General features: G+C 43.3%; 1 protein-coding gene across 3 annotated transcripts in view; it reads left to right on the top strand.

Annotated features, from left to right (window-relative positions):
- Positions 1-12,644, top strand: part of LOC121569763 (vesicle-fusing ATPase) — a 38,928-nt gene extending 26,284 nt beyond the window's left edge. For 2 of the 3 annotated variants that reach the window (XM_041880941.2, XM_045221312.1), the window contains 14 exons: positions 6,093-6,248; positions 6,492-6,691; positions 6,868-7,033; positions 7,246-7,320; positions 7,559-7,746; positions 7,958-8,053; positions 8,251-8,407; positions 8,576-8,709; positions 9,117-9,183; positions 9,428-9,507; positions 9,677-9,811; positions 9,963-10,076; positions 10,313-10,368; positions 12,074-12,644. In XM_041880941.2, coding sequence (XP_041736875.2) covers positions 6,093-6,248; positions 6,492-6,691; positions 6,868-7,033; positions 7,246-7,320; positions 7,559-7,746; positions 7,958-8,053; positions 8,251-8,407; positions 8,576-8,709; positions 9,117-9,183; positions 9,428-9,507; positions 9,677-9,811; positions 9,963-10,076; positions 10,313-10,368; positions 12,074-12,116 — 1,667 coding nt within the window. In that variant the 3' untranslated portion in view covers positions 12,117-12,644. Of the gene's footprint in view, positions 1-6,092; positions 6,249-6,491; positions 6,692-6,867; positions 7,034-7,245; positions 7,321-7,558; positions 7,747-7,957; positions 8,054-8,250; positions 8,408-8,575; positions 8,710-9,116; positions 9,184-9,427; positions 9,508-9,676; positions 9,812-9,962; positions 10,077-10,312; positions 10,369-10,829; positions 10,874-12,073 lie in introns of all 3 variants that reach the window. The other variant, XM_041880940.2, reaches the window with a different exon arrangement.
- Positions 12,645-13,342: the final 698 nt, after the last annotated feature.

The raw sequence follows: 13,342 nt of genomic DNA on the forward strand, positions 1-13,342 counted from the left end.
GGCCTGTATATGTGCTTCCTTGAGCAGGAGGACCTTGCGGGCACTGCAGGATTTCAGTCCTTCACGGCGTAGTGTGTTACCAATTGTTTTCTTGGTGACTATGGTCCCAGCTGCCTTGAGATCATTGACAAAATCCTCCCATGCAGTTCTGGGCTGATTCCTCACCATTCTCATGATCATTGCAACTCCACGAGGTGAGATCTTGCATGGAGCCCCAGGCCGAGGGAGATTGACAGTTATTTTGTGTTTCTTCCATTTGCGAATAATCGCACCAACTGTTATCACCTTCTCACCAAGCTGCTTGGCGATGGTCTTGTAGCCCATTCCAGCCTTGTGTAGGTCTACAATCTTGTCCCTGACATCCTTGGAGAGCTCTTTGGTCTTGGCCATGGTGGAGAGTTTGGAATCTGATTGATTGATTGCTTCTGTGGACAGGTGTCTTTTATACAGGTAACAAGCTGAGATTAGGAACACTCCCTTTAAGAGTGTGCTCCTAATCTCTGCTAGTTACCTGTATAAAAGACACCTGGGAGCCAGAAATCTTTCTGATTGAGAGGGGGTCAAATACTTATTTCCCTAATTAAAATGCAAATCAATTTATAACATTTTTGACATGCGTCTTTCTGGATTTTGTTGTTGTTATTCTGTCTCTCACTGTTCAAATAAACCTACCATTAAAATTATAGACTGATCATTTCTTTGTCAGTGGGCAAATGTACAAAATCAGCAGGGGATCAAATACTTTTTTCCCTCACTGTGTATATATATATATATATATATATATATATATATATATATATATATATATATATATATATATATATATATATATATATATATATATATATATAAATTATATATACACAGTACCAGTCAAAGTTTGGACACACCTACTCATTCAAGGTTTTATTTTTATTTTTACTATTTTCTACATTGTAGAATAATAGTGAAGACATTAACACTATAAAATACAGTGGCTTGCGAAAGTATTCAACCCCCTTGGCATTTTTCCTATTTTGTTGCCTTACAACCTGGAATTAAAATTGATTTTTTGGGGGGTTTGTATCATTTGATTTACGCAACATGCCTACCACTTTGAAGATGCAAAATATTTTTTTGGGGGAAACAAACAAGTAATAAGACAAAAAAACAGAAGACTTGAGCGTAAATAACTATTCACCCCCCCAAAGTCAATACATTGTAGCGCCACCTTTTGCAGCAATTACAACTGCAAGTCTCTTGGGGTAAGTCTCTATAAGCTTTGCCCATTCTTCAAGGCAAAACTGCTCCCACTCCTTCAAGTTGGATGGGTTCCGCTGGTGTACGGCAATCTTTAAGTCATACCACATATTTTCAATTGGATTGAGGTCTGGGCTTTGACTAGGCCATTCCAAGATATTTACATGTTTCCCCTTAAACCACTCGAGTGTTGCTTTAGCAGTATGCTTCGGGTCATTGTCCTGCTGGAAGGTGAACCTCCGTCCCAGTCTCAAATCTCTGGAAGACTGAAACAGGTTTCCCTCAAGAATTTCCCTGTATTTAGCGCCATCCATCATTCCTTCAGTTCTGACCAGTTTCCCAGTCCCTGCCGATGAAGAACATCTCCACAGCGTGATGCTGCCACCACCATGCTTCACTGTGGGGATGGTGTTCTCGGGGTGATGAGAGGTGTTGGGTTTGCGCAAGACATAGCGTTTTTCTTGATGGCCAAAAAGCTCAATTTTAGTCTCATCTGACCAGAGTACCTTCTTCCATATTTTTGGGGAGTCTCCCATATGCCTTTTGGCGAACACCAAATGTGTTTGCTTATTTTTTTCTTTAAGCAATGGCTTTTTTCTGGCCACTCTTCCGTAAAGCCCAGCTCTGTGGAGTGTACGGCTTAAAGTGGTCCTATGGACAGATACTCCAATCTCCGCTGTGGAGCTTTGCAGCTCCTTCAGGGTTATCTTTGGTCTCTTTGTTGCCTCTCTGATTAATGCCCTCCTTGCCTGGTCTGTGAGTTTTGGTGGGCGGCCCTCTCTTGGCAGGTTTGTTGTGGTGCCATATTCTTTCCATTTTTGAATAATGGATTTAATGGTGCTCCGTGGGATGTTCAAAGTTTCTGATATTTTTGTATAACCCAACCCTTCTCCACAACTTTGTCCCTGACATGTTTGGAGAGCTCCTTGGTCTTCATGGTGCCACTTGCTTGGTGGTACCCCTTGCTTAGTGGTGTTGCAGACTCTGGGGCCTTTTCAGAACAGGTGTATATATACTGAGATCATGTGACACTTAGGTTTGCACACAGGTGGACTTTATTTAACTAATTATGTGACTTCTGAAGGTAATTGGTTGCACCAGATCTATTTAAGGGCTTCATAGCAAAGGGGGTGAATACATACAGTGGGGAAAAAAAGTATTTAGTCAGCCACCAATTGTGCAAGTTCTCCCACTTAAAAAGATGAGAGAGGCCTGTAATTTTCATAATAGGTACACATCAACTATGACAGACAAAATGAGATAAGAAAACCCAGAAAATCACATTGTAGGATTTTTAATGAATTTATTTGCAAATTATGGTGGAAAATAAGTATTTGGTCACCTACAAACAAGCAAGATTTCTGGCTCTCACAGACCTGTAACTTCTTCTTTAAGAGGCTCCTCTGTCCTCCCCTCGTTACCTGTATTAATGGCACCTGTTTGAACTTGTTATCAGTATAAAATACACCTGTCCACAACCTCAAACAGTCACACTCCAAACTCCACTATGGCCAAGACCAAAGAGCTGTCAAAGGACACCAGAAACAAAATTGTAGACCTGCACCAGGCTGGGAAGACTGAATCTGCAATAGGTAAGCAGCTTGGTTTGAAGAAATCAACTGTGGGAGCAATTATTAGGAAATGGAAGACATACAACACCACTGATAATCTCCCTCGATCTGGGGCTCCACGCAAGATCTCACCCCGTGGGGTCAAAATGATCACAAGAACGGTGAGCAAAAATCCCAGAACCACACGGGGGACCTAGTGAATGACCTGCAGAGAGCTGGGACCAAAGTAACAAAGCCTACCATCAGTAACACACTACGCCGCCAGGGACTCAAATCCTGCTGTGTCCCCCTGCTTAAGCCAGTACATGTCCAGGCCCGTCTGAAGTTTGCTAGAGTGCATTTGGATGATCCAGAAGAGGATTGGGAGAATGTCATATGGTCAGATGAAACCAAAATAGAACTTTTTGGTAAAAACTCAACTCGTCGTGTTTGGAGTACAACGAATGCTGAGTTGCATCCAAAGAACACCATACCTTTTGTGAAGCATGGGTGTGGAAACATCATGCTTTGGGGCTGTTTTTCTGCAAAGGGACCAGGACGACTGATCCGTGTAAAGGAAAGAATGAATGGGGCCATGTATCGTGAGATTTTGAGTGAAAACCTCCTTCCATCAGCAAGGGCATTGAAGATGAAACGTGGCTGGGTCTTTCAGCATGACAATGATCCCAAACACACCGCCGGGCAACGAAGGAGTGGCTTCGTAAGAAGCATTTCAAGGTCCTGGAGTGGCCTAGCCAGTCTCCAGATCTCAACCCCATAGAAAATCTTTGGAGGGGAGTTGAAAATCCGTGTTGCCCAGCGACAGCCCCAAAACATCACTGCTCTAGAGGAGATCTGCATGGAGGAATGGGCCAAAATACCAGCAACAGTGTGTGAAAACCTTGTGAAGACTTACAGAAAACGTTTGACCTGTGTCATTGCCAACAAAGGGTATATAACAAAGTATTGAGAAACTTTTGTTATTGACCAAATACTTATTTTCCACCATAATTTGCAAATAAATTCATAAAAAATCCTACAATGTGATTTTCTGGAATTTCTTTTCTCATTTTGTCTGTCATAGTTGACGTGTACCTATGATGAAAATTACAGGCCTCTCTCATCTTTTTAAGTGGGAGAACTTGCACAATTGGTGGCTGACTAAATACTTTTTTTCCCCACTGTATGCACGCACCACTTTTCCGTTATTTTTTTTTTTTCATTTCACTTCACCAATTTACATGAAATACAAATACAAATCCATTTAAATTACAGGTTGTAATGCAACAAAATAGGAAAAACGACAAGGGAGATGAATACTTTTGCAAGGCACTGTAACACATATGGAATCATGTAGTAACCAAAAAATATTTTATATTAGAGATTCTTCAAATAGCCACCATTTGCCTTGATGACAGCTTTGCACACACTTGGCATTATCTCAACCAGCTTCATGAGGTAGTCACCTGGAATGCATTTAAATTAACAGCTGTGCCTTCTTAAACGTTAATTTGTGGAATTTCTTTCCTTCTTAATGCGTTTGAGCCAATCAGTTGTTGTCACATATACTCCCTCTCCGGCGTTCGAGGTCACCGGTCCTGGGATTCATCATTACGCGCACCTGCACGTCATCATCAGGCACACCTGGACTCAATCACCTTTCTGATTACCTCCCCTATATGTGTCACTCCCTTTGGTTCCTTCCCCAGGCGTTATTGACTCTGTGTTTGTGTTTCATGTCTGTACGCTACTTGTGTTTCTTGTTTTGTTTGATGTATTATTTATTATTAAATTCACTCCCTGTACTTGCTTCCCGATTCCCAGCGTACACGTTACAGTTATGTTGTGACAAGGTAGGGGGGTATACAGAAGATAGCCCTATTTGGTAAAAAACCAAGTCCATATTATGGCAAGAACAGTTCAAATAAGCAAAGAGAAACGACAGTCCATCATTACTTTAAGACATGAAGGTCAACGTTTCTTCAAGTGCAGTTGCAAAAACCATCAAGCGCTATGATGAAACTGGCTTTCATGAGGACGGCCACAGGAATGGAAGACCCAGAGTTACCTCTGCTGCAGAGGATAAGTTCATTATAGTTACCAGCCTCAGAAATTGCAGCCCAAATAAATGCTGCAAAGAAACCACTACTAAAGGACACCAATAAGAAGAGACCTGCTTGGGCCAAGAAACATGAGCAATGGACATTAGACCGGTGGAAATGTGTCCTTTGGTCTGGAGTCCAAATTGGAGATTGTTGGTTCCAACCGCCGTGTCTTTGTGAGACGCGGTGTGGGTGAACGGATGATCTCGTATGTGTATTTCCCACCGTAAAGCATGGAGGAAGAGGTGTTATGGTGTGGAGGGTGCTTTGCTGGTGACACTGTCTGTAATTTATTTAGAATTCAAGGCACACTTAACCAGCATGGCTACCACAGCATTCTACAGCGATCCCATCTGGTTTGGGCTTAGTGGGACTATCATTTGTTTTTCAACAGGACAATGACCCAACACACCTCAAGGCGGTGTAAGGGCTATTTTACCAAGAAGGAGAGTGATGGAGTGCTGCATCAGATGACCTGGCATCCACAATCCCCCAACCTCAATCAATTTGAAATGGTTTGGAATGAGTCGGACCCAGAGTGAAGGAAAAGCAGCCAACAAGTGCTCAGCATATGTGGGAACTCCTTCAAGACTGTTGGAAAAGCATTCCAGGTGAAGCTGGTTGAAAGAATGCAGAGAGTGTGCAAAGCTGTCATCAAGGCAAAGGGTGGCTGTTTAAAGAATCTCAAATCTCAAATATATTTTAATTTGTTTAACACTTTTTTGTTTAATAGTTTTGATGTCTTCACTATTATTCTACAATGTAAATAGTAAAAATAAAGAAAAACCCTTGAATGAGTAGGTGTGTCCAAACTTTTGACTGGTAGTGTATATATATATATGTATTCTGACATTGCTCGTTCTGATATTTCTTAATTTTCTTTATTTTACTAGATTATGTGTGTTGTTGTTTTAGTTTTTAATTGTCATTGCTAGTTATTACTGCACTGTTGGAGCTATAAACACAAGCATTTACCTGCACCTGCTGTAACATCTGAAAATCTGTGTACGTGACCAATAAACTTTGATTCGTTTTTTTATTTGATTTGTAAAAAATAAACCAAATCGACCAAGATTGATCAAATCCTGCAACCATGGGAAAATAACCATTCTTAATCCATTGTTACACTTTTCATTGTAAAGTGTATTTGAGTATGTTTTTAATGCATTTTAAATCAATTTGATTCCTCTCTGCCCACTAGGCAAGGCCAAGACCAAAGAGCAGCGTCAGTCCATCATCAACCCGGACTGGAACTTTGAGCGCATGGGCATTGGTGGTCTGGACAAGGAGTTCTCCGACATCTTCCGCCGAGCCTTCGCCTCTCGTGTCTTCCCTCCTGACATCGTGGAACAGATGGGTAAGAGGCTCCCCACTCCTTGGTCTTAGTTAGATCATGCAGTACTACATACAGTTGAGAGCACAAAAAAGTACGGCCGAGTCGTGGTATTGGCAGAACAATTGTCGCAATGCATGTGCAACATGGCGCCTCTCGGTGCCTCCTAGCGATAATTTGTCACAAACTGGAGTATGCTGTGCTTTCAAAGATTCAGAGATTGAGAAGCGTTGGTCTATAGACAGTTGTTGTTCCATTGCCCCCCAGGTTGTAAGCACGTGAAAGGAATCCTTCTCTTCGGGCCTCCTGGTTGTGGTAAGACTCTGATGGCCAGGCAGATTGGCAAGATGCTCAACTCCCGCGAGCCCAAGATCGTCAATGGCCCTGAGATCCTCAACAAGTTTGTGGGAGAGTCTGAGGCCAACATCCGCAAGCTCTTCGCAGACGCAGAAGAGGAGCAGAAGAGGGTGAGTGGCCAGCCGCCATCTTGTTTTTGATGACCACAAGTAATTAATCTAACAAAAAAATCCATCCACGATGACAAAATCCCAAACAAATGTTATACATACATGCATGACTGACTGTCTCGCTCTCTTTCTCTTCATCCACTCTTCCTACTCTCCCCTCTCTTCTCTCCTCCTAGCTGGGTGCTAACAGTGGTCTGCACATAATCATTTTTGATGAGCTGGATGCCATCTGTAAGCAGAGAGGTACTGGGCAGGGCAGTACAGGAGTTCACGACACGGTGGTCAACCAGCTGCTGTCCAAGATAGATGGAGTAGAGCAGCTCAACAACATCCTGGTCATAGGTAGGTAGTGGTACGCTGTCCTATAATAGCATACCTGTTATAGTTGTTGAACTTAGCTGAACATCTAGGTGTCAGTTTGTCTAAATGTAATTTGAGGTATAGATACCAATCTTACCTTAAGCCTCACATAGCACCAAAGATGAATACATGACTCTGGTCTAACTAGAAACTCCATCTTTATATCCCCCTCTCTCTCTTTCTCTTTCCCACAGGGATGACCAACAGGCCTGACCTGATAGATGATGCTCTGATGAGGCCTGGCAGGTTTGAAGTCAAGATGGAGATCGGTAAGAACCACACATCTCTCTGTGCCTTCCCCTTTATCTCATGGGTTGTTCCTTTTCGTATGTCCCTCCAACCTTTATTGTATTATTGTAGGGACCTCTCTCCCTCCCTGAATGCATTTTTACCACTTTATTTATTTATTTTCTCCCTCCCTCCCTCCCTCCCTCCCTCCCTCCCTCCCTCCCTCCCTCCCTCCCTCCCTCCCCTCCCTCCCTCCCTCCCTCCCTCCCTCCCTCCCAGGTCTTCCGGATGAGAAAGGACGTGTTCAGATTCTCAACATTCACACTAATAAGATGCGTGACTTTGGCCTGCTGGCTCCTGATGTGGACGTGAAGGAGCTGGCTGCCGGGACCAAGAACTACAGTGGTGCTGAACTGGAGGGGCTGGTCAGAGCTGCCCAATCAACAGCCATGAACCGCCACATTAAGGTTAGAGTCCAACCCATCAACAAACATGATCATCCATGATATGGTTAGACTATCCAATTGACAGCCTTCAACACCCATGACATGGTTAGACTCCACCCCTTAGCAAGGTGCTTTTAGAGGCTTTTAGTCATATCTGCCATAACTCTGTCCTTTGTTAAGTCTACTGTATATAACAGTCAGATCAGACTGATATTTATTTCTGTGTGTCCAGGCCACAGCCACAGTTGAGGTGGACACAGAGAGAGCCGAGAAGCTGCAGGTCACCAGAAGTGACTTCTTGGGCTCCCTGAACAACGACATTAAACCAGTAAGTGTCCCTCTACTATATGTGTATTTACAAAGGATAGTACACAAAGTGAATAGGGTGTCATTTGAGATTGACCCTTAGACTATCATTCCAATCCTAAAGAGTTCTTCCCCCTCCTCTTTCTCCTCCCCTCCTTCTTCTTCCTCCTCCTAACCCCTCCCCCCCTTCTCCTCATCCTCCCCCTCTTCCTCCCCCAGGCATTTGGTTCCAACCAGGAGGACTACGCCAGCTACATCATGAACGGCATCATCAAGTGGGGCGACCCTGTGACGCGTGTCCTGGATGACGGGGAGCTGCTGGTGCAGCAGACCAAGAACAGCGACCGCACACCGCTGGTGGCCGTGCTACTGGAGGGTAGACCACACACACACACACACACGTGTGAGCGAACACACATACACACACGCAAGTGAGCGTAGGCACATGCAGGTGGAGCTCACACACTTAAGCGCACACACACAGTTGAAAAACAGCCCCCCCCTCTCTCTCTAACAGTCTTGAATTGTCCATCTGTCCTCTTAGGACCCCCTCACAGTGGAAAAACGGCCCTGGCTGCCCAAATCTCGGAGAGCTCAGAGTTCCCCTTCATCAAGATCTGTTCCCCGGACAAGATGATCGGTTTCTCCGAAAACTCCAAGTGCCTGGCTATCAAGAAGGTGGGTGTAAAGCCTGGCACCACGAAAGAAAGATAGATCCCTGCACACTGTTGAATGCTCCTGCAGTTTTATTAAGTGTTTCGACCCCAATGTCTTTGTAAGGCTGGCACCATGCCCATAGAAATAGATGGCCACTGTGCCAGAATCTGGTCGAATGGTAGACTAGTTGTAGCACTGCTGACTCTGGACCACGCATTGCATAGAGTTGGGTGTTGGATCCCTGGGTCCACCGCTCTCTTTACTAGCTACTTCTCTCCAGTTTATCGGTCTCCCCCGTTTTCCTATCTGACGTATCGATAACAACTAAGAGCAGAAGAAAGAGATTATTACCAATACTTACTGTATGGTATTATTATACAGTATTTTTGTGTTATTTAACTCTGTATCCCCTGCCTTCCTTCCCTCAGATCTTCGAGGATGCCTACAAGTCTCAGTTGAGCTGTGTAGTGGTGGATGACATTGAGCGTCTCCTAGGTGATTCTTTACCTCCTCATTTCTCTGAAACCTCATTCTCCTTTTAGTCTAGTGGACCTCCTAATTCCGTCGCTAGTGGAGCAACCAACCCGTATCTCTTTTTAACTTTCCAATGACGCTGCAGATAAACAAAGCACTGTATCTAAAGCCAAGACCTGGTCTTCAATCCTAAAGGAATCAGCAGCAACACTAGTGGGTCCTGTCTGAAGTACTGTTCTGATTTCTTTGTGCTCCACTCCTTTAGACTATGTTCCCATTGGACCTCGCTTCTCCAACATGGTTCTCCAGGCCCTGCTGGTGCTGCTGAAGAAGACTCCTCCTAAAGTGAGTGTTCAGTGTTCATTACAACACTGGCATGGTTGCATTGCTTAATGTAGGTGTTGCGTTATATGAATGAGTTTATTTACACCAGTCTGTGTGTGTGTATGCGCGTTTGTGTGCATGCATGTGCGTGTATGTGTGTAACTCTGCCTGTGCTTTACTCTGCCTACAGGGCCGTAAGCTGCTGATTATCGGAACCACCAGCCGTAAGGAGGTGCTGCAGGAGATGGAGATGCTGGACGCCTTCAGTACCACCATCCACGTCCCCAACATCTCTACTGGAGAACACCTGGTGGAAGCCCTAGAGGTACACACCACACACACTCACACGAACGAACAAGCAAAAACACACACACACACACACAAAATATAAATATCGATGAAGATTTTTGGTAGTTAATGCTACTGTCTTGTTTTGTGTGCCATTTGTTTACTCATTGACATTGTATCCATTGCAGCTACTGGGAAGCTTCACGGACGCAGAGCGGGTCACCATCGGCCAGCACGTCAAAGGAAAGAGGGTCTGGATTGGCATCAAGAAGCTCCTGATGCTCATCGAAATGTCTCTGCAGGTCAGTGGCAATCAGCACTCCTCCTCCTCATCATCGTTCAGCTGCAGAACAGTCGACCACAAGCGTCATCCAGTAGCTATGGTCGCTAGAAAGGTCTCATGCCTCAAGAAGTGGTGCAAACGATTTCATACGGTAGAGCCTGCATAATGCCACATATTTGCACTGTCAATGTGTGTCTTCTTATTCTTCTGTATTACACTGGTGTTCATCTTTGGTTTCCTGCTTCCTTTCTCCAGATGGATGTGGAATACAGAGTCACTAAGTTCCTGCAGCTTCTCAGAGACGAGGGGGCGTGAGTTCTCCCCAACCCCTCCCCCTTTCCCACGCAATCACCTTTACCCTGCCTGCATGCGACTCAATCACAGCCACCCAATCACCTCCTTTCTTTGACTTTATAACCCTGCCTGCCTCTCCTGCATATCCATTACTCCATTTCTATCTCTGTGAATATTACATCAAGGATACACAACAACAGGCACATATTTAAGGCTAAAGTAAAAAAAACTTGATTTACTATATTACTAGTAGCATAACTAGTATAGTAGTAATACTAGTATATCAGTATTACTTATTTCACTGACACAATGACACAAATGGGATCTTATGAACATGAAACACTGTATCACGCTTGTTTATGTTCTCGAAGAGGGCTATAAATAAAGTTGTCATACTATCACTTTACTTGCCCACTGGCTGCCAATGCAGTCAGAGTATCAGTCGTTGACCGGTGTGATCTCATTTTGTCATCACCAGGTTGGATGACGCCAACCACATCCGAATTTAAGCTGTCGCTGAGGGTAAGGGCATCAGTAGAAGCTACGAGGCTAGCTACCCAGACATTTAACTAGCTTCCCTAACTGCCTCCTCTAGCTTTAGGAAATAGCTTCCCTCATTCAGCTTCATTACAATGATACCAATGTTTTTGAGCTCTAAAAGGCCCTGCTAGCACTTCTGAGATAGTTCCTGTATCTATTTACCTTTACGAGAAATACCCTCTGGCCAACTTGTGCTATGAACGACCAAATTCTACATTACAATGATCACATTATCACACAATTACATATATCAAGCATATGCAGTTGCAGTCAAATATATCAGCTTATGGAAACTGATTTAACACTTGTCATTAAAGAAGCTATTGTTTAGGTAAACTGACATCAGCTGTCAAGACATTTTATAACATCTCTTATGTCATTATAATGGCCGCGTTATGAGGTTGTTATTAAAGATGTATATGAATGACATACCTGCCACTCCTGTGCCTCAATCATGTCTATGTAATAAAAACATTACATAAGACAACCTTATGATTATTCCCGCCCTATGTCATGACCTACCATGACGTATTGTTCAGAATGTCATTTACAGGCTGATATGACCCTACTGTGATAGTCTCTGACAATGGACACCACTTATTCTATATCAGGGGTGCATAGCCTAAGTCCTCAAGCCCTTTGAACTACAGACTGGCTTCTACCTGGGAAACCAGGTGAATGCACTCTCTCCACCCAATCGGTGACATCAAGTGCCAGGGAGAAACAAAAGCAGCAAAACTGCAGAACCTTAGGGTCCTAGATTGTAGTTTTTTTTGTTTCGTAAGTTTCTCCTTAAGAGTAGTCCTGAAGCATTTTTGCCAGATTTGATGAAAGCTAGCCGACAAGATGAAGAAGTATTTTATTTTCTTTTGAATAGACATTCTACGCAATTACCTTATATTTGAAAAGTCATTAAAAGTGCTAAAATTACTGATAAAAGATATGGTTCACCATTATGGTACTCTTCTTGTTTTATAGCATATTAAATCCTGTTCAACATTTATTTCATGCAAGACTCATTCCTACCTTTTGTTGTTGTTGTGTGAGTACATGCTGGCGTACAGTCGTATGTGGTTTACGATACGTCATGTGTTTAAGGTTGGGGACACTGGTAAATCATTGTCACCTAAATGAGTCTGAATCCAGTTTTCTCCTCATCTCTCCACACGTCTGTCTCTCCAGTGAACGCACCGACCGCAATGACCGCAGCTATAAGTTCGACTAGAGCTGAAGGAGCATCTGACCAAGAGACAAAAGGAGGAGAGGAGGACGTCCTCTGTTCGTCATCAGTTCTCATCCAGAGGGAGAAGAAGTCGCCCCCCTCTCATCCGCGCATGTTTCAGCGGCAAATGCCGTCATCATCCATCCACCCGACACTATCGACATATCACGTCACAGAAACCTATTGAAAATCATACTGTTCCAATATGTTGTCTGTATGAAACGCAATATGGATTGCAAAGTGCTCTCTTGTGCATTGTGCTATATTTAGCCATGTATGTTTTAGCTTTCTGTATTTACAGTACTGTGTATCTGTCTTGCTATCTATATTTATTCAAACCAGTAGATATATCAGTCTTAAAAACATGATATATGTATTATATATACACAGATGATTCATATGAAGTGCAAGTCATCAAAAAACAATTTGAATATTCAGATGATAACATATACAGTGTAGTGGAAGTGAGAAGTGTCGTTTCGGGTGTAAATGTATTTCCCTCCATCCCTATGTTATTTATTTTCTGTACATAGTATACAGTGGGGAAAAAAAGTATTTAGTCAGCCACCAATTGTGCAAGTTCTCCCACTTAAAAAGATGAGAGAGGCCTGTAATTTTCATCATAGGTACACGTCAACTATGACAGACAAATTGAAAAAAAAATTCCAGAAAATCCCATTGTAGGATTTTTAATGAATTTATTTGCAAATTATGGTGGAAAATAAGTATTTGGTCACCTACAAACAAGCAAGATTTCTGGCTCTCACAGACCTGTAACTTCTTCTTTAAGAGGCTCCTCTGTCCTCCACTCGTTACCTGTATTAATGGCACCTGTTTGAACTTGTTATCAGTATAAAAGACACCTGTCCACAACCTCAAACAGTCACACTCCAAACTCCACAATGGCCAAGACCAAAGAGCTGTCAAAGGACACCAAAAACAAAATTGTAGACCTGCACCAGGCTGGGAAGACTGAATCTGCAATAGGTAAGCAGCTTGGTTTGAAGAAATCAACTGTGGGAGCAATTATTAGGAAATGGAAGACATACAAGACCACTGATAATCTCCCTCGATCTGGGGCTCCACGCAAGATCTCACCCGTGGGGTCAAAATGATCACAAGAACGGTGAGCAAAAATCCGAGAACCACACGGGGGGACCTAGTGAATGACCTGCAGAGAGCTGGGACCAAAGTAACAAAGCCTACCATCAGTAACACACTACGCCGCC

This window comes from Coregonus clupeaformis, chromosome 7, assembly GCF_020615455.1.
Source record: "Coregonus clupeaformis isolate EN_2021a chromosome 7, ASM2061545v1, whole genome shotgun sequence".
In the NCBI taxonomy this organism is placed as follows: Eukaryota; Metazoa; Chordata; class Actinopteri; order Salmoniformes; family Salmonidae; genus Coregonus; species Coregonus clupeaformis.